General features: G+C 26.7%; 4 protein-coding genes across 4 annotated transcripts; 3 read left to right on the top strand and 1 right to left on the bottom strand.

Moving 5' to 3' along the window:
* The first annotated feature begins 854 nt into the window (after window positions 1-854).
* On the top strand, window positions 855-5,545 carry LOC105364575 (uncharacterized). The gene is made up of 6 exons (XM_011502549.1): window positions 855-945; window positions 1,513-2,009; window positions 2,674-3,000; window positions 3,404-3,566; window positions 4,282-4,490; window positions 5,381-5,545. The coding sequence occupies exons 1-6, from the start codon at window positions 855-857 to the stop codon at window positions 5,543-5,545; spliced, it is 1,452 nt and encodes a 483-aa protein (XP_011500851.1).
* Window positions 5,546-7,351: 1,806 nt separating this feature from the next.
* On the top strand, window positions 7,352-12,163 carry LOC105364566 (glutamate receptor 1-like). Its single transcript, XM_011502536.1, has 7 exons — window positions 7,352-7,720; window positions 8,441-8,773; window positions 9,074-9,218; window positions 9,491-9,699; window positions 10,350-10,600; window positions 11,187-11,357; window positions 12,139-12,163. Exons 1-7 carry the CDS (start codon window positions 7,547-7,549, stop codon window positions 12,161-12,163), a joined length of 1,308 nt encoding a protein of 435 aa, XP_011500838.1. The 5' UTR covers window positions 7,352-7,546.
* Spt3 (Transcription initiation protein Spt3) lies at window positions 11,995-14,285 on the top strand. Its single transcript, XM_011507915.1, has 6 exons — window positions 11,995-12,345; window positions 12,429-12,647; window positions 12,939-13,250; window positions 13,325-13,512; window positions 13,735-13,886; window positions 14,024-14,285. The coding sequence occupies exons 1-5, from the start codon at window positions 12,270-12,272 to the stop codon at window positions 13,870-13,872; spliced, it is 933 nt and encodes a 310-aa protein (XP_011506217.1). The 5' UTR covers window positions 11,995-12,269; the 3' UTR covers window positions 13,873-13,886; window positions 14,024-14,285.
* Window positions 14,105-18,195, bottom strand: LOC105368797 (WD repeat-containing protein 91). Its single transcript, XM_011507927.1, has 8 exons — window positions 17,810-18,195; window positions 16,850-17,114; window positions 16,650-16,765; window positions 16,382-16,569; window positions 15,987-16,296; window positions 15,522-15,643; window positions 14,477-15,131; window positions 14,105-14,262 (listed from the first exon to the last, which is right to left on the bottom strand). The coding sequence occupies exons 1-8, from the start codon at window positions 17,927-17,929 to the stop codon at window positions 14,113-14,115; spliced, it is 1,926 nt and encodes a 641-aa protein (XP_011506229.1). The 5' UTR covers window positions 17,930-18,195; the 3' UTR covers window positions 14,105-14,112.
* Between the last annotated feature and the right edge of the window lie 1,865 nt (window positions 18,196-20,060).

The following is a 20,060-nucleotide window of genomic DNA, read 5'->3' as shown; positions in this document are numbered from 1 at the left end:
GAATGGCTACTACATAAAATTACAAATTTATTTGTATGTATGCGATAATATATTGTTATATATATATATATATATATATATATATATATATATATTAAGCGTAAGCCGGAATAAATAAATAGTACACATGTTAAAGTGGTACTTTAATAACGTAGATATAGTGGAGCGATAAACGGAAATTTATATAGTACTTATATATATATATATGTGTGTGTGTGTGTGTGTGTGTGTGTGTGTGTGTGCGCATATATATATACATATATATATATATATATATATGTACCCTATTTTAGTCATCTAGTCGGCAATAAAATAACAAAAAAAAGGAAATGGGGTTTCATTCTCGTCAATCGTTCAACCAGTAATTAGAAAATGATGAGCACATTACAAATAAGAATATTGTCATGATCGTATACTCGATAAAATAACAAAATATTAAGGAACATAAAAAAATAACGTTTATTCGCGATTGCCTCTAAGTGTACACTTCCTCTATGTAGCCACTTGCTCTAAATATATTTTGTTTTGTCTTGTGTGGGTGAGCGGATGCGTGTGTAGTTGTGAGGTGCGTGGATAGCTGCGTACACGAGCGCATATGCTTTATGTACTTCTGTATGTGTATACACACGCGCGCGCATACACAAGCATACACACGTGTGTATATATATATATATATATATTGAAGTTGAATCTAACAATTGTATTTATGAAATATGTTCAAGTAAAATATTTAGTGTAGTTAGAAATACCAGCTGAACGCAAATGATTCGTTTCCTTTAAGGATGCTGTTGGTCTTTAGCTTAATAATTTCAATAACATTGTGTGCAAGTAAGGAAAATACTCGACAAAATTCAATGGCCTTGCAGTATGTGCATCTTGCTTCAGATGTTCAAAAATCCAATAGAGCATCTAGTGTATTTATTGTAAATGTCGGAGAGCATCTAAGTAAATAAAAACCTTCATTTATATAGTCTTGATATTATGGTATTTTATTATTAATCAAATTTCCTTTAATTTACTTTATTTAAAGCTTTGTTAATTTACTTTATTAATGTGTTATTAATCTTTTATATTATTGTTGTTCTATATTATTGTATTAAGATTATTTTAATAATTATTTTATTATTTAAATTACGAATTAATTATTACATGTATTATTGCCGTGAAGTTTATAATCGGCAAAAGCACATACTGATGTCAATAATTAGCAATGACGTTACATCTTTTCTGATAATTTTTAATTATTTTGATTATTTTTCACTATTTCTAATATTTACGGCCGTTCTTTATCATAGACACACAAATGTAATGAAATATACTTAAATACGAGTATAATTAATATAGTTAAAATAAAATGTAGATTAACTTGATAATTTGATTATTAGTTTGTCGACAGTTTATTTTTTTATCAAACTTTTATGATAATATTCATATGAGATCGTATCCAGTTCGACGCTTCTTTAAAGCTTAAAGTAACTAGAAAGTGTAACTTTTAAATAATATCGATTTTAGATGGACCTGAATCAACACTAATGACAAAGATGACTAAGGAATTTTCGCGCAAATATATTTTATCAAGAAATTTAAATATAATAAAAATTCATGAAGAAATAGAATACTACAAGGGGAAGGCTGTACAGCCTCTGTTTGTCGTAATGTTCAGGACATTAAATGATGTGCATCAATTTGCCGCCATGACTAAGACCTACAATATGGCTCTGCACGAGTGGCTCTTGATTTTTATGGACTCGCCAGACGCTGGCTTGAATGAATTCTGTCATAATCCTCACAAAAATCTGTTCAATCTCGGCGTGAGCACGAAAATGTTGGTCAAGTGTTACAACGATCCGATATTAAGGGAGTGGTACTCCATCAACAAGAAGACGATCGATATATTCGATTATGCAACGTGGAGCTTTGGAAAAGGCATGAGAAAGCTGTCGAACTTAACTTTCTTCAAAAGGAGAAATAATTTGAAAGGAATTACTTTAAAAGTTGCCGCAGTTAAAGTAATAATTATTCTAATTGTATTTAAGCATAATATAAATATCTATTTTATAGAGAATTTTCTTCAATAATTTAAAAATTTTTTTATATATAACAAATTATTAGAAAAGAAAATAATAATAATAGATAAATTCAATGAAACGATCCTTTAAATTCGTAAGTAAATATTTTAAGTTTTTGAAATATGAGCAGAAGAGTTTTCAAATTTTTATCGAAATCGGGAAGAACTAGTCGTAGAGTTAATTCATTCGAGAATCTAAAATTTTACAATTTCAATTCTTAGCAAAAGTTTATTACTACGTATTATATATAATCATTGGAAGGAAACAGCGGAGTTCCTTTAGGAACTTATTTCATTTGTATTTTAAAATTGCAATAATGAAAATATTTTTTTAATAGCCTCGGCTGTGATTCAATCGATTTATTAATCGTTGTTAAAATACATATTATCACCCTATATAATATCGTTCATTATCAGCCATTCGTTAACACTTTTATCCACGTATTACTGCCTCTACAGTCAATTCTATCCGTGTAATAAACTCCCCGTTCGTTAGCTCGATGTACTAAGAGCTAAACCGAGCAAAAACAAAAACAAAACAAAAAAAAACAAAAACAAAAACAAAACAAAAAAAAACAAACAAAAAAATCGCTTACTGAACGCAGGACTCGACAACGCAATTGGGCAGAGGTAGTACAATGGGCGGCTACTTCGGCGTCGTAATTACGGAACTCTCCAAGATAATGAACTTCACGATCGATTTCACGTCGGTCGAGGATTCGTACGGCAGCTGGAACGAAACGAAGCACGAATGGACTGGCGTCATCCGACGATTGGTATCGCGCGAGATCGATATTGGAATCGGCGAATTCACTATGAATCAGCAGCGAGCGGCCGTCATCGATTATTCGGTCGCACTTATGCGCTCCACTTCCAATATTTACATCAAACGTCCCCGTATGTCGAATATCGGCTGGTCGACGTACGTTAAGGTGCACCTACAAATTTCCTATAGCTTTCTCGATGTCTCTGTTATTCTCAATGTGCTTGATTGAATAAAGAGTTGGCTTGGCTGGCCAGTTGTTCTATTACGAGCTGGTGAAATGTCGTCCAATGTTATAAGAAAATATGCGCAATATAGACATTTTTTTTTTATGGAAATTAATTTCGATTTAAGTGTATTATATGACTAATTAGGAAGAGCGCCAAGTTTCAGAGCCAAGTTCCATTGCTTTTATAATCTCGTATTAATCATAATGTTATTGTTATTGTTTTAATTAATTGATATAATTATTATTATCGTTATTAGGAAAATCTCGCTGTTACTCTTTCCAGCAAATATTTTATCTCCCAACACAATAATGCTTCTCAATTAAGAATTTTCAATCTTTTCAGGCTTTTCATTTAGATATATGGATAATAATATTGACAACTTTATTATTCATTCCAATATTATTGGCTATGATGTGGAAAGTTGTAAGAAATTACGACATCACGTATTACATAGTAGAAGAGTATCTTCGAGTTTGGGGTATCTATTGTCAAAAACCACTTCCAGGTAATTAAATATTAATTAAAATTAAATATAGATTGTGAAATTACAATTAGTTAATAACATCTCGACACGAAATACTTTATTATTTTTATAAATTTTTATACCTCCATTCAAAGTAAAATATCTGTAGTAAATTATTAAATTTGTACACGTTTATTGTCAAATTTTTAATAAATAATAATAATTCTTAATAATTGTGTATGTCATTTTTATACAAACGTGAAATTAAATATACATAAATCGTCGTTTGACGCCATTTATATCAGAAATATATGAGAAAGCGTGTTTGTTCATTAATTTACTTATTTATTCAATCATATTTGAATATTGAAGTGCTAATGTTCATGTTAATGCAATAATAAAATAGAGATAATTATTATTTTAATGAAAAATCATTGTTTTTTTTTTTTTTTTTTTTTTTTTTTTTTTTTAATAATTTTATAATTCCGATCGGTATACTTAAATGTAACTTTATACATAAACATTATTACATCGATGAATAATTAATTAACAAATAGTTCAATACGAATGTAAACATTTATCACTGCTGTCATTTTGATGGACGTATAAAGTTATCTAATTCACAATTAGATCAATATGTTGAAATGAGTATTTACTTTGGTGCTAAATAATAAGAATAATATAGTGCAAGAAAAATTACTGTGAAAAGGCAGGCAAATAGTTGATTAATTAATTGATCGTGCCTATGTAAATTTAGATTTACCATCGGCTCTCTCATTACGAATAGCTTACATATCGATTTTTATGTCATCTATGGTTCTTTTTGCCGTCTATTCGGCTTATCTCACGAGCTATCAAACAGTTTTTAAACCTAGTATACCCTTTAATACTTTTGAAGGATTTGTCGCAGATGGAACGTATAAACTTATAATATTTCGATATAGCTCCAACTATGATCTCTTTAAGGTACATTCTTACATCTATTTTAATATTGCTTGAATAATTGAAAATCTTCTTTTTATTTGCAATTTTTTACTTAAGATATCTAGCGTATTTTTAAACAAATTTCAAATAGAATAGAATATTTGTAGAAAAATTATACATCACATAATATTATATATATTGATGTGCAAATAAAATTCATTAAATTTAATAAGAATTACTTACAAAATTATGAAATATTAGATGATGATGATGATGATAAGGGTCGATCGAAATGGTTAATGCAATTTTTTAACTTGTAGAGCTCAAAAATATCTATTTATTCTAAAATGGGAAAACTCCTAAAAGCCGATGATGAATTGCCTACAGATATATTATCAGCAATAAAACAAGTAAGCCTTTATATTATCAAATAATTATACGATGTACAGTGTATAATTTTAAATGATACTTAAGATTTATTTATCTTGTAAGATTTATTTATAACTTGTTTTAATAAAACAAAAAAACAAAAAAAAAAACAAAAAAAATAATATATATATAAATAAAACTGATAATATGATTTAAAAAGAGTTAATAAAAATTCTTTGTATTTTATTATAAACAAATATTTCAACTTGTACATATTATCGGGATAGCCGATTACAGGAGATGACAAAATATACAGAAAATGTGTACATAAAAGATGAATGTTTCAATTAAAGAATAATACTGTTGTATAAGAGCATTTATCGACCCGACACACACACACACACACACACACACACACACACACACACACACACACACACACACACATATATATACATACATACATACATACATACATACACACACACACATACACACATACACACATACACACATACATATATATATATATATAATGTATCTATATGTTATGTATTATTTAGGTTTGTTATGAAAAAGTTGTACTTTACACAAATCAGTTAATCCTTGAAAAAGCCACCGCTTATGCACCGTGTGAATTAATGCCATTAACAGCTGGTAGACTAGACAGCATTGCATTAGCTGTTGCAAAGCAAAGCCCATACACAGAATTTATCAACTACCAGTAAGAAAAACATATTATTATATGTATAAATAATTATAAGAAACAATAGATATTTAGACGTAATTTAGACAGGGGCAATGAATATGTAAATTCATACTTAAAACGTGATCATGAATACGGAAAAGCATTCTTCACATTTCATAATCTGTTTATTATAATTATTTGACTGATATTCTACAATCGTTGCCTTTCTAAGTTATACTTTATGAATTGATTGAAATATTAATAAAATATACATTCATGCACTTCAATGTGTCTTTCGAACTTGAATATTAAATATAAAATAAATATAATAGATATTCATTTTTAAATTTTACATTAGTAGCAAATAAATGATTTTCTCTTTAATTTATACAAAAATTTTAATAAATATTTAAAATTACTGCCTTGTTACGACCGACTTTGGTAAAATATTTTGTTGACTCTGATATTATTTTTTAAATATATTTGTATCAAGAGCATTAATCATTTCAAGATTATTTTAAATATAACGAAAAAACTTGATCGTTATTCGAATTAAATGGATCAAATGGATTTAAAAGATTATCGTAACTTTATTGTAATAATTTGAATCGACAAAATTAATTTATTCTATATGATGGATATATTAGTTGATTGCACTCAAATTATTCACTCAATTAAAAATTACATACATTAAATTATGCAATGGAATAATCGATTTGATATGGCTCTTGATATTGTTGGTCGTACAGAGATTATTGTTCATGCTTTAATATCAACTAAATTTAATGGCAAATTTTACATATTGTATAGTATCGTAAAACTTTTCAGTTTGAAAAAGTTGCGAGCTAATGGAATATTGCAATGCTTAAAGCGAAGATATTATAAGAAATTCAACTCGGTAGATTCTAGATATTTACCCGTTGCTTTTTGGGATATCTTACCGATTTTAGAAATCTTATGTTTAGGTATCGGCTTGGCTCTACAATTGCTCCTTATAGAGTACATTTTTTCTAGTAACTTGAGCTAAGCGCGATATCACACAATAGAGAACAACAAACCATTGGATTCGCAGCAGATAATAATTAGGCGAAAAAAAAAAGAAAAAAAAAATTTATATTAAAACTATTTATTAGTATTTCTTTTTTTTTTTTTTAAGTATTTTAGTGTACTTCAAGATCTGTAAATATTGTAAATAAATATATAATATTTTAATCTCTAAAGCATATCTACAGATTTTAATCAATGTATAGTATAATGTTATTATGGCTGATTTATTTTTTAGTCATTAATTTAGGATATAATGAAATAAATGCAAAAATGAATTCGCAACTTGAAAATTATGTATATGTTGCCTCGGATGTCAAAAATTATTTTCAAGCCTCCAGCATTCTTAATGTGTATAATGATAAAAATTCAGGTAAGAGTATTGTCGATTATTTACACATTAATCAAAACTTAAATAAAAATTTTTATCTTAATAATTAATTTACTTCGTGTAATAATAGCACACCTTTCACAATCTATCATAAACTATTGTTCGCCATGTTTTATAATCATTAAACATATCAGATTATATATTTTACAAATGAATAAAAACACACATAATCTTAATACTAAGATATAAAATACTATTATATAGATAATTTAATTAGAAGTAAAAAAATTTGTGCTTTAAAATTTGCTTTTATCTTTACACATAAATTTAAAGTAAACAATGAAAAAGTAATACGCCACAATGTATTTCATTAAAGCATTATATTTTGTATTATTCTATACTATTTTTACATGCCAATGAATTGTGCTCGTTAAAACATTGACATAACATTGTTAATTGTTACCAGACACTGCAACCATAAGGACGTTATTTCAACTATCTCGAGAATTTTCCAAAAGCAATATTTTCACTCTGACTTTGAAATTAAGCGAACTTACAAAATATTTCAATCACAATAAATATCAGACGTCATTACCCTTATACACTATCAGCTTGAATTCTCAAAAAGATTTTAATGATTTTGCCGATTTTGCTAAAAATTTCAGTATGTCTTTAAATTTATGGCTAGTTTTTTTCGGCGAATCGGATGATTTATTACAATTTTGTTATGCACCCCATAAGAATTTGTTTAACATTGCCTTCAACACAAAAATGTTGATAAAATGTGAAAATGATCATATTATTAAAGAGTGGTACTCGCTATTTAAGGACGAAGTGAAAGTAAATGAAATTGCATTATGGACAAATGAAAATAGATTTATAAAAATAAACAATCAATCTATATGGAAGAATCGAAGCTCTTTAGAGGGTTTACGACTTCGAATCGCAACAGTAAAGGTAAAGTTCATAAATATAATTCTTAATATAATTATTAATATAATACAATTGATAAGATTATTATTAAATTATAACACTATTCATATTCAGATTAAATAGCATTTTAATGATATATTCAAAGCTATTATTCATAAATTATAGTTTTAATCCATTAAAATTTATTTTGGGAAACATTTATTTTGGGATATAAAAAATTTCGAAATTAGCTCACGTACACACATCTGTTGCAATCCACAATGCAAGATCCACAGTTATTCTCTTTTATTAAAAAAACTATTAACAAAAAAATTCCCATTAAATATATATATATATATATATATATATATATATATATATATTAATTTCTTTATTTATATCTTAAAAGAATTGTTATTGTTTATTAATACAGTTGTATAGATTATGTTGTCGTTTACAATAATAAAGCAATATATTTTTAAGAATGAAATATAATAATTATCATGGACTTTTGGAATTTGAATATTTTACGCTTTGAAACAAAAACATATATATATATATATATATATCTTATTGAAAAATAATTGTAACTAATATGTAATAATATAAATATTTTCATTTAAAATAACTTAAATTTGGTATTTATAGCGCGACGACTACATGAATTCAGATTTTAAAAATACTTCATTAAGTGGATTATTTGGAAGTGTTCTACAAGAATTGTCGAATGTAATGAACTTTACGGTTGATTTAGTTACGTCCGAACAGATGTTTGGACACTATTATGCTGATAGTAAAAATTGGTCAGGTGTAATGGGGCGATTGGTATCGAAAGAAATCGATATCGGTGTGGCCGAATTCAGCCGCAATAAACGTCGACTGGAAGTTGTTGACTTCTCGGTGCCACTTTCAATAACGCGTTTTAATATGTATTTGAAACGTCCTAATATGACTGCTATAATGTGGTCCTCGTATGTACAGGTAATCGATTATAATATCTCATAATGGCTTGCTTAACACTTACCTATATTACTATTATTTTTATAATAACATGCTTACTACTTGCGTATTATAAATATTATTACAATATATAAGATTAATAATTAATTAATATTAAGACAGAGATTAGTTTTTTAATTATGAACAAAAATACGAGGAACAAATAATACATAGTGTTTTGTATTTGAAAGCTCAATTTATAAATTTATTTCATATTTAATCTTTACTTTCTTATTTTGTGTATTAAAAATTTGTTATATATAGATATTTAATACAAGAATATGGGCGACAAATATATTTCTCATGACATTCTGCTCACTTGTAATTGCAATAATGATGTCTAAACTGGGTAAAAAAAATGTTATTGCACTTATTTCTGAGAACTGTTTCCATATTTGGGGAATGCAATGCCAGCAAGGACTTCCAGGTAAAGAAATATGCATGAAACTTATGAGTATTAAATCCGTTAATAAATTTGTAATTTATTTGTTCTTATAAACTATTTTTAAATTTATTTTATTTTATTTTTAACGAATGCAATACAAATGCAATCTGTAATTTTATTAATAAGTTCGATTTAATGATTCGATAATACCGAATCAATATTTTGACTAAAAAATATATATAATATATAAAAAATATTAAATTTCATACCAAAAAGTTGCATTTTTTTAGTATCTAAAATTACTTTTTAATTAGAGTTTCCCTCAGCAACATCGTTAAAATTAGCATTTGCATCGTTATTTATCTCATCTATAGTCATTCATATTACTTATTCTGCAACATTAACCAGCTTTATCACTGTCTTTGAGCCAAGTTTACCATTTACCACCGAACAAGAATTTTTATTACATTCTTCCTACAATTTAACTGTATTTCGAGGAAGTATTTATCACGATTCAATTCAGGTACCAAGATATTTATTAATTTTTTTTTTATTTTAAATTACATTCACAACATCTACATATATTATTATGTGTAATCTAATATATTTACATTATTAACAATTATCTATATGCGTTATTTCCAATAGAATTCAGGTGAATTATACATAAAACGTCAAAGTAAATAATAACACAAAAATTTTCATAAATTATTACAATATTTCATACTAGATATTCTTCACGATCTATTTTAATTAATTAAACTTTCACAAAAAATGCATTATTCGTTGCAATAATAATCTATTCGTTAATATTATTCACAGTTTTTTTTTATTTTTTTTTTTTTTTTTTTTTTTTTTTTTTTTTTTTTGCCTATAAAATTAAAAGGCTAGCTCATTATTTAAATTATTCAAATGCTTCATAAAGTTCTTATTAAGTAATAAGAAAATATCAAAATAGTTAGAAAAATGTGATTATAAAAGTTGGCTATCAACAAAGTTCTTTCTAATTGTAAATAATTAACAAAAAAAAAAAAAAAAAAAAAAAAAAAAAAAAAAAATCATATACACGGGTCATAATTAATAACAATGATTTTTATTTAATTTAATTTAAGAATACTTTAATTATTTTTATAATCATGAAATTAATTTTTAAATATCGCATATTTATCAAAGCAATCCAAGCATCCTATTGTAAAACTAATGAAAAAACGACTAGTGAATTCAAAAGACCTTCCAACTACTATGATTGAAGCACTTCATCAAGTTTGTACACAGAAAGTTGTGCTTTACATGAATGAAATATTTGTGAACAAGAATAATCCGAGAAATCCTTGTCCATTAATGTCCATTGATATGGGGCGTCCAGATAGTCAATCATTTGCATTGATTAAAAATAGTCCGTATAAAAAAATTATAAATTTTTAGTAAGTAATCATGCAAAAACTATTGGCAATGCCTATTACAAAATATTTTAAGTTAAAATAAATTTAAATTTGATCGATGTATTTCAAAATAAATACTATTTTCAGAAGTTTCACTGAAGACATATAATAATTAGTTAATGTTTATTTTAACGTGTAGATTAGTTGAAAAAAAAAAAAAAAGATAATTGAAAAACACCGGTTTAATCGTTCGTATTTTATTGGATTTTCAAAATTTTAATTAAATTTTATCAATTCTTTTATTATTTTTTTTGTTTTTATTTTTTTTTTTTTGTATAACAATTTTTTTTTTCTTTTCTTTTTTGTTTTTATAGCATAAAATCTTTTTAAATTAGTGATTTTAATCGTTACTTCATTCATACATTCAATCTTAAACATATAAAAGCAATTTTGACAACTTCATAATCAATTTATAATAATTATTTTTTACCTTTTATTTATAAATATTTTTAATACATATATGTATACATTATTTAAAATTAAGTATAAAAATCATGAAAATTGAATAGTTAATTAACAAATATATATATATATATATATATATTTTATTTTTTTTTTATTCTTTCAGTATTGAAAATTTTCGGGCCTTCGGTATTTTGAAAGTCCTTCGTAATAGATATCAACAACATTCAATAATATTGAATTCAAAATATTGGCCCGTCAGTTTTTGGAGCATCGTACCTATTTTGATAATTTTTATAAGTGGCGTTGGTTTTGCAATACTTATGTTAATATGCGAGTATATACACTTTTTTATAAAGACAAAGAAGAAATAAATAGAATATAATAAATGTTTGCATGAATTATAAAATAATTGTGTCTGCCTTTGTACTGTAAATAATTATATTGTAACAATTAACATAAATATTGTACACAAATATTTATCACGAATAAAATAATTCTATCATTATTAATTACCATAGGTGTTCCTTTATACATTTTTTATACAACTAAGGTATTATAATTAATTATATTTAAACATAAAATGCCAAAATTATCAAAAAACATTTAAAAACATATTCATCCTTTTTTTAATTTAAGTCATTAAGATAAAGAAAATAGCGTGAATTTTATGAATATTTTCTAAGGTAAATGTATATAATGGAATGTTGAAAATTTAATCGATAAATTAGATGAAAAATCTTAAACCGTTTTATATAGGCGATAAAGGCCCAAATTAATTGGATTTCACTTTCGCAGTCAATAATACATCATCCATCACTACAAACTATGGTGAATTATCAAATTATATTACACGATTTAAGCATATTGGAACTTTTTTTTATATTTATTTTAACTAAAAAGAAAAATAATAATTAACAGTGGCGTTAAGATTATAATAATAATTAGCAATCAAATCAATGTTAATGGCTTAGTACAAAGACAATTCATAGATAGATTGATAATTTCTTAATAAGTTAGCAGTGATTGTAGGTCGTTGCTAGTAATGGTTAGAGAAATTATTAATTTAAATATTTAATCGTGTGCGATAAACTCTGTGAATGGATTAGAAATTTTAGCAACGGTAGCCAGTGCGACACCTAAGTCGTTAGCATTGTTAATGTCGCCATGATACATCGTTCCGCTTTGTAGTAATTGAATGTAATAGGACACTTAATAGTATTGTATGATATTAATAGAATAAGACATCATGTCAGAAGCAACATTTGTAAAACCAGTCGTTGACAATAATGATTATAAAAACGAACCTGTTAACTATACGGCTGGTATGTTTTTGAAATTTTATATAAACCTGTACTTAGGTTAGAAATATTAACAAATATTGTAAAATGTAAAATATTTCTTTCAGAAATTAGACAGATGATGCATGGCTTTGGAGATCATTCAGAACCTTTATTGGAAACGGCAAAAATTATCGAAGATGTTGTATTAAATCAAATGAGAGCAATTATTCATAAAGCTTGTGAAGTTGCTGATTTGAGAGAAAGCCAGTCTGTGACTGCGGAAGATTTCTTATTTCTGTTGCGAAAAGACCGGATTAAGTTACAGCGACTTGTTAATTATCTAAGTAAGATCCTAAAAATTCTTGAATGCAAAATATAATGCAAAAATATTTAAATATATTTAATTAAAATGAAAGTACTTGTAAATGCTTTGTTTTCAAATATGGATGATATTAATTTTATTAACAACGTATTTATACTTTTATTATAGATTTTGAATAAATTCTATGCATAACTTCCTTATTATAATTTTTCTTGTAATTGACTATTAATTAATCGAAACTGAATGTGGAATGTAATATAAAAATAAGACAATTTATTAAGAACAAACTTTTTTTCTAATTATTCTTTTTTAGAATTGAAGGAGTTTAAAGCATCGATATGTAAACCACTGGAATCAGATTCTGTAGACAGTTTAACAGATCCTAATAAATCAGATGAAATTTCAAAATTACCATTTATAAAGTTTTTAAAATACATAGACAATACTGGTGAATTGTTAAATGATAAATCTTTAATCGATCACGTTAAGCGTAAAAGATGCATTAGAGCAGAGTTATTAACAAGAAAAATGGATGAAACAAGATATCTAGAATTCAGCAAAGCCAGATGCGTTTCTTTTGCAAATAAGAATAGACACAAATTTAGTGACTGGATTGGTTCGAGTGGTAGGTTTTAAAAGCTTTTACAACAAGATTTCCATCTTCCCATCTACATTCTGATAATTATAATTTGTTTGTAGGAGATTTCACAATAGCAAAATCTGGTTACACAGTCTTAGGTTATTTAGCGTACGAAACTGTTGCTCAAATCGTTGATCTTGCATTTTTAGTACGACAAGATCAGAATAAAATTCATGGAGATGCAATAGATAGACTGCGATGTAGTTATCCTAATCCTATTACATACAAGCCATATCAATACACAAAAGTAATATTTATATTTATATATTTAATGATAAACACAATGAAACAATTTACACATATGTTCGTTAACTTTTAGCATTCTGAGAAATAATTATCTTACATGTTGAATTTTTTTTGAAAAGCAAAATATGCTTTTTAAGCGATTATTTTGAATGCTACTTAAACGGTTATTTATAATTCGAATTTATAATTTCTTGAATACATGAGAGGTACAATCTATTTACAGCCTGTAATGACAAAACCAATAACTCCATCAGAAGTTAGCGAAGCCTTACGTCGCTACTGGTCACCTCAACTAGAAATGACAGGACCTTTTCACCGCTGGTCATTAAGAAAGCCACACATGAAGTTTCTTGCTTGTTAAATGTTGTATTTGAGGTAAATTTTTAAAATTTTATTTCTTATACTTTTACGCGTATTAAAATTGCGTGGAAAGAAGAATAATAAAAATACAATGGAATTTGTATTTAAATTAAATCTTTATTTTATCTATTTGACATATTTGCACTTTACAGCTCCCTTGTATATACAAGAACATTGGCTCATCTTTTCGTATTAAATTTATACATTATGAATTTATACAAATGCTGATTCTATTTCTATATCATGGTGAAAGTAATGTGGAAACTCGAGCTTTACCCTCTGCACCACCAGTAATACAAGTGCCAGATTGATTAGCAGTTGACCAATCGCAGCACAGTGTCCCTTTGTGTCCACCTAATTCTAAAATTTTTGCTTGAGGACTCGGTGGCATCTGTTGAAATATTTAATCGTTATTGTTTACATATAATTATTATTTAATAGTCTTAATAAAATTAAATATTTATAAAGCATAATAACTGGATAACAATGTTAATTATATTTCCACGTGATTGTAAATTTATTCATTAGGTATTTTCTGTTGAAGTGATTACAATCCTATAGAAGTAAAATAAAACTTAAGAAATGGAAATTTCAGCATTGCGTACCTTGTAAATATTACCCCCGTTTTGCGTACAAAGCAGCATGTGCGTGCCACTCTGATCAAATGTAAAAAGCTTTCCATGAACGGCATTTTTCTCTATCTTAATCTTCGTTTCCCAAACAATCTTGCCAGTCTGGCTCAAGCTCCTTTGGCACAGCTTTCCGTCTTCGCTCAACGCACAAATATTCGTAAAATCATTTGTAAGCTCGATGTCGATAACTGGACTCGAGTGACAACTCAAGTTATCAATTATCTCGTTTCTCCTCAAATCGTGTATGAGAACATTGCCATTAGACAGTCCAGTTACCAATAACTGTCCGTTATGGTTGAAACTCGAGCAGAGCGCGGTGAGGTTTTTCTCCAGTGGCAGGGTTCGTTCGATTTTTTTAGTCTTAATATTATAGAGCAGAAGTTTGCCTTCGCCCGAGTCCGAAACCGAGCAGACGAAACTCGAGTCGTTCGGATTACAAACGAGGGAGACGATACGCGACCCTTCGTGCTGAATCTCCCAAATTGTTTTGCAATCGCGCGTGTCGTGTAGTTGAATCGCGCCGTTATTGTCACCATGAATGAAGTAACGTTCGTTCTTGGATATCCAGTCGAGGGCTGTCACAGCTTTGTTTGAATTTGCAGTTGAGGATGTAAAAGTAGCCACGGTTCTAAAATGATAAGATCTTTGATTAAAAAGCAAAGTTTTACATTATTACCAGAATAAGCGATACTCGTTACACATCATTAGATTGTTTAAAATTGATATGTAAAATTGAATAATGTTCGTGAAGTATCAACAACACCGTAATGAAAGGATAACTTTGAATAATAAAACAAATTATAATGTCTATTTTCAGCAGAGTTCTATTAAAGTTAAATTTGTACAGAACTTGTCAGGAGGAATAAACAAAAAATTGATGAAAAAATTGATGAGAAATTGATGAGAAATTACTTGATCGCAAACACTTGGATAGAAATATTAATTAAATGAATTATAATAATTATAATTACAAATTACTTTTAATAATATAGATAATAATATAGAATGGCGTGCTCACTTTGGTGATGGAATTGGTGTCCAAATTTTTATAACGCCATCTGCATCTCCGGTTGCAACATAAGAACCACTAGCATTACTTTTACATTGAATAATGGACGTTTTGTGTTCAATATATTCTTCCTAAAAAATATAATTTAAGCTAAATTTTAATTTCTTCTGGATCTTTCAAAGGGCACACCAAATATTCTAGAAATCTGCTAACATCTAATCTAATAAACTAAAATAAATAAATGCACTTAGAGTGAGAATACAGAAATGTAATTAAATGCAAGGACTTTTCATCTCATCTTTATCAACTTTTAGATTTCTATTAAAAGTAAATTAATTTTACACTTTTATTTATTGCAAATTATAGCTCGTCTGAATAATAATTCGTAAAAATGCTCAGAACATAATTGTAAGCATAAAAGTATTAAAGTGAGGATGATTAAATTTTACGATGTAAAAGACTCATTGTAATTACTTGACTGAGGAGGATGTAACTTCCGTCTAATTTATCTTTGGGCTTAGAATTTCTGCCAGCGTCGACAGAAGAATCTCTTTTCCTAGATAATCTTGAGTCACAGCTTGTACTTCTTTTGGCTACAGCCTCGGATTTACTCAAAGATGGAATTCTTCCTTTCGTACTTGCTCTCTTCGTTATGTTTATATCCGTTTCAGAATGTTTCTTAATACTACCGGTGGCTTTTCTACTTAAAATTGGACTCGATCCACCACCAATATTTCTAATAAGATTTCTTATAGTCTTAGGATTATCTACTACAGGAGACTCTCTAAAAAACAATAATAAATGCTATAATTTTATACAATCGATATTACAATTATAAATGTGCAAACTACTTCTTAAATAATACACACTGAGCAATTAAATAAAAATCATCCATTAATAATGTTTCTGGAGGCGATGATCCAGCATTTACATCTAAAATAGAATCAATTTTTACCCTCTCGCTTAGCCTTTGTCTTAATCTCTCATTTTCTTCTTGTAATCTTCTTATTTTATTAGTATCCTCGTCGATCATTAAAAGTGTTGGCATTGGCATACACTATAAACAATAATAATAAAATTTAACTTACGTGTCAATTTAATGGTATAAAATTTTATATTTGAATATATTTTATATACTTGGAAGATGGTCGCTAAAAAATTGTGTAGAGAAACCAATAATGTATCTTGCCAATGACGACTAAAATAAACTGAAAATGTTAGATTCTCTTCGGGATTTTTTATATAAGGAAGTGCTAGAAATAATTAATATTTCTATATAACATTTTCTAATTAAAAGCATAAATTAAAAAAAATATAATAAAAATAATTAATCCTACCAAACCATTCTCGCCATTCGGAATGTCCTTGTAATTCTGGAGTCATTTTTATAAAAAATTCTTGAACTTTATCAGGCTTATTATTAACAATTGCATTAACAATGTACATTTTCAGAACAGAATTCTCTAATTTTCGAATACTGGGTACAAAGTAGCTCTCCAATCTAGAAAATAATCTAAGATCCAAATGTCCCCATAATTCACGTAACGAAGCCAGATCGTACGCATGTATATACTGCATAAATTGATCTACAATTTTATCTACCTAAATAACAAAATAAATAACGCTCGAATATTAAAATAAGAATGTATAATGATGATATTAGTTTAATGAATAGACTAAAAATCTCACTGTTACAACATTTCCTAATTATAACATTGATATCAAATTGCATTATCAAATATTAAATATATTTGTATATTAAAAATGCGCAATAAGCATAATTTTTTAATATTATTTATCTCAATTTCTCTATTATTTATCTCAAAATCTCTATTCAATTCTCGTTGATTAGATAATTTGATAAAAAAATTAAAAAAAAAATTTGATATCGTTAATCGATAGAAATAATTAAAATGTCAATATTTTAATAAAAATACAAGGTTATAAAAGATCAACGAATTTGTTGATTGATTGATTTAATAATTAATTGATCTTTATTATGATACTATAAATTATAAGTAGTAATCATCAATGTCTTAATACTTATTTTACATATACTTGTAAAAGAAAATTATCCCAAAATCTGATGAAAGCATTAATAATGAAATTTAAGAAATTATTGAATTAAAAAAGTAAAAAGGAGCACTCAATCGCATAAGTAAAATTTAAAAATTTCTGTTTATAGTGTTAACAAAGGAGGAACGTAAAGATTAATTAAAAATGTTGTGAGGGAACAAGCAAAGGATAAATAAACGGCCATCAAAACAAACACGTATCCCGTGTTCACTCTGTCTCACCCGGAAGCCTTTCTCCTTCTCGGCTTTGAGATCGCAGTCAAATGCCCTAAGGGTTTGGCTAAAGCCCCGAAAGAGCAGATATTCTTTAACGAGCTCGTCGACATACTGGACATGCGACATCACTCTATCCGATCTCTTCTCAGCTCTCTCGAATCTCAAAAGTACGAACGTCCCAACAATTATTTTGACAGCGCGTGGCGCGTGTTGTTAGTCGACCAACATATTTCAATTAACAGACTAGCCAAGACGTGGCAACGTCGCGGCAATAATTTTTCTCTTATTCCTGGCTTAGAGTGGCGGACCAATACTCATGCAATACGGCGATGCTGCAACTTCTAGTGATAATGAATTTGGCGCTTATTTTTCAATGATCGCGTGAAAGTATTGGCCGGTTGAATATAGTAATGCTTTGATAAGTGCGGATAATTTATAAATACAATGATTAATTAAAACATAATTGTATTTTATATTTTACATCAAACATTGTATTTAGTATTGTATTGTTAATCAGGCTTACGTAAATAGATATAAATTTTATTAATTTGAACATTATATTAAATATTTATATGCCTATTATCTAAATTTTGATATAGATAATTAGTAAAATGAATTTAAGCACAAGTTATCAATGATAAATAATTAGTGTAAAAAAAAAAATAATAAAGAGAGAGAGAGAGAGAGAAAGAGAGAGAGAGAGAGAGAGAGAGAGAGAGAGAGAACAAATTTTTTACAATTGTTTATTAACAAGAAACATATGACAAGTAAATGATAATTATAATCACAACGATATATAATTATCATAATAAATGTACTAACTATTACTAGGTACCATACAATTTGTCGCATTTTTATGTACATTCCACCTGATGCATGAAAAATATTTCTTTGTAATTATGGATTGATTAGACTATTATTGTATTTAAATTCGCTCATTGTTTGTATTTATTTTCCATTTATATTAGAAGTATTCTTATAGCATTTGATACTCATGCATTAACATAGACATTAGTGTTTTGATATTTAATTATTAATTATATTTTCATCCGTAATTACTATATGTTTAATTATCAAATAATTCATATTTAATTTTATTTCCATATATGTAATAATTTTTGTGAATATTTAGATAACTAATGTCGCATTCGTTATAATTCATAATTTCATCACTTTTATAATTATAAAAATATTAATATAAATGTATCTCTTTATCGAATAATATAAACAAATACAATGAAAATTGAGTTAGTAATATGAACCTATAAAAATGAACATTATATGTGCGTGTTATTTTTATATAATTATGTCATACATTAAACACAAGCGTATTATAAAATTATCGAATATCCACAGTGTAAAAGATTATTATTAGTTTTTCAGTTGAAAAGGCACGAGTTTATCAAACTATATTTGTTATAACGTATTGTACATATTTTTAAAAGGCATTTACTCAGAAACAGATGTATGTGGAACATTTGCAATTATTGTGAATCCAAGTGAATGTGAATTACTGTTGTTTTCATACTTTCCAGAGTAAAATATATGCTATGCATTATAGTCTCCTTGATAAAATTCTTCAAAATTTTCTTAAATTTTTCTTTAAATTACAGACGAAAAATTATTATTTTAGTATTGGAAAAGAAATTTATAATTTAAATAATATCACTAATTTACAACTTGTACATTATTAAATTTATTTTTACTATACCATATGATCTGTAATTATAAATTATATCTATACTTATTTGAAACTAATTTAGTGATATATTTATTCGTAAGAAAATTCTATAATCGTTTCTTATAAAATAATCTTGTTTTTAACCAAATATTTTTATGCTATTGATTTTTAAAAATTTTGGAAACTATAAATAAAAATTATTATATATATTTGTAAATATGTAAGAATTTTTAACTTGCCGATAAAATATTGAATTTTGGGTATTATTTGCTTTAGTGTTGCTAATTAAAAGAAATATTACAAATAAAAACTCTTTCGAATTTACAATGAATATATATATATATATATATATATATATATATATATATTGAGAATTGTTAGGACAATAATATTAATTGATATTAAAAAAAATTTCGAAAAACCAGAAATCTTGAGTTGTTTAAATGTATGGTCGGTATTATATTATTATTTCTCATATTCGATAGGGAAAAAATTAATGTTTCCAAATTCCAGTTACTATAAGCATATTTGAGAATTAACAAATTATAATGTAGGTATACCAGTAATTCAAATAGT

This window comes from Ceratosolen solmsi, unplaced genomic scaffold, assembly GCF_000503995.2.
Source record: "Ceratosolen solmsi marchali unplaced genomic scaffold, CerSol_1.0 scaffold10, whole genome shotgun sequence".
Classification (NCBI taxonomy): Eukaryota; Metazoa; Arthropoda; class Insecta; order Hymenoptera; family Agaonidae; genus Ceratosolen; species Ceratosolen solmsi.
Note: the sequence above shows the minus strand (reverse complement) of the source record. Positions and strands in the feature narration are given on the sequence as shown.

Bases quoted from the DNA above. Each gene is read 5' to 3' on its own strand.
- LOC105368797 (XM_011507927.1), bottom strand. From the start codon at position 17,929: ATGTCGCATGTCCAGTATGTCGACGAGCTCGTTAAAGAATATCTGCTC. The intron at 16,297-16,381 runs GTGTGTATTATT...ATTGTTTTTTAG, and splicing joins GATTTTTATTTAATTGCTCA to AGAGTCTCCTGTAGTAGATA. The intron at 15,132-15,521 runs GTGAGCACGCCA...TTATCATTTTAG, and splicing joins ACACCAATTCCATCACCAAA to AACCGTGGCTACTTTTACAT.
- LOC105364566 (XM_011502536.1), top strand. From the start codon at position 7,547: ATGTCTTTAAATTTATGGCTAGTTTTTTTCGGCGAATCGGATGATTTA. The intron at 8,774-9,073 runs GTAATCGATTAT...AATACAAGAATA, and splicing joins TGTGGTCCTCGTATGTACAG to TGGGCGACAAATATATTTCT. The intron at 11,358-12,138 runs GTATATACACTT...TAGAAATTTTAG, and splicing joins ATACTTATGTTAATATGCGA to CAACGGTAGCCAGTGCGACA.
- LOC105364575 (XM_011502549.1), top strand. From the start codon at position 855: ATGGCCTTGCAGTATGTGCATCTTGCTTCAGATGTTCAAAAATCCAAT. The intron at 946-1,512 runs GTAAATAAAAAC...TATCGATTTTAG, and splicing joins AAATGTCGGAGAGCATCTAA to ATGGACCTGAATCAACACTA. The intron at 4,491-5,380 runs GTACATTCTTAC...TGTATTATTTAG, and splicing joins CCAACTATGATCTCTTTAAG to GTTTGTTATGAAAAAGTTGT.
- Spt3 (XM_011507915.1), top strand. From the start codon at position 12,270: ATGTCAGAAGCAACATTTGTAAAACCAGTCGTTGACAATAATGATTAT. The intron at 12,648-12,938 runs GTAAGATCCTAA...ATTCTTTTTTAG, and splicing joins GCGACTTGTTAATTATCTAA to AATTGAAGGAGTTTAAAGCA. The intron at 13,251-13,324 runs GTAGGTTTTAAA...ATTTGTTTGTAG, and splicing joins TGACTGGATTGGTTCGAGTG to GAGATTTCACAATAGCAAAA.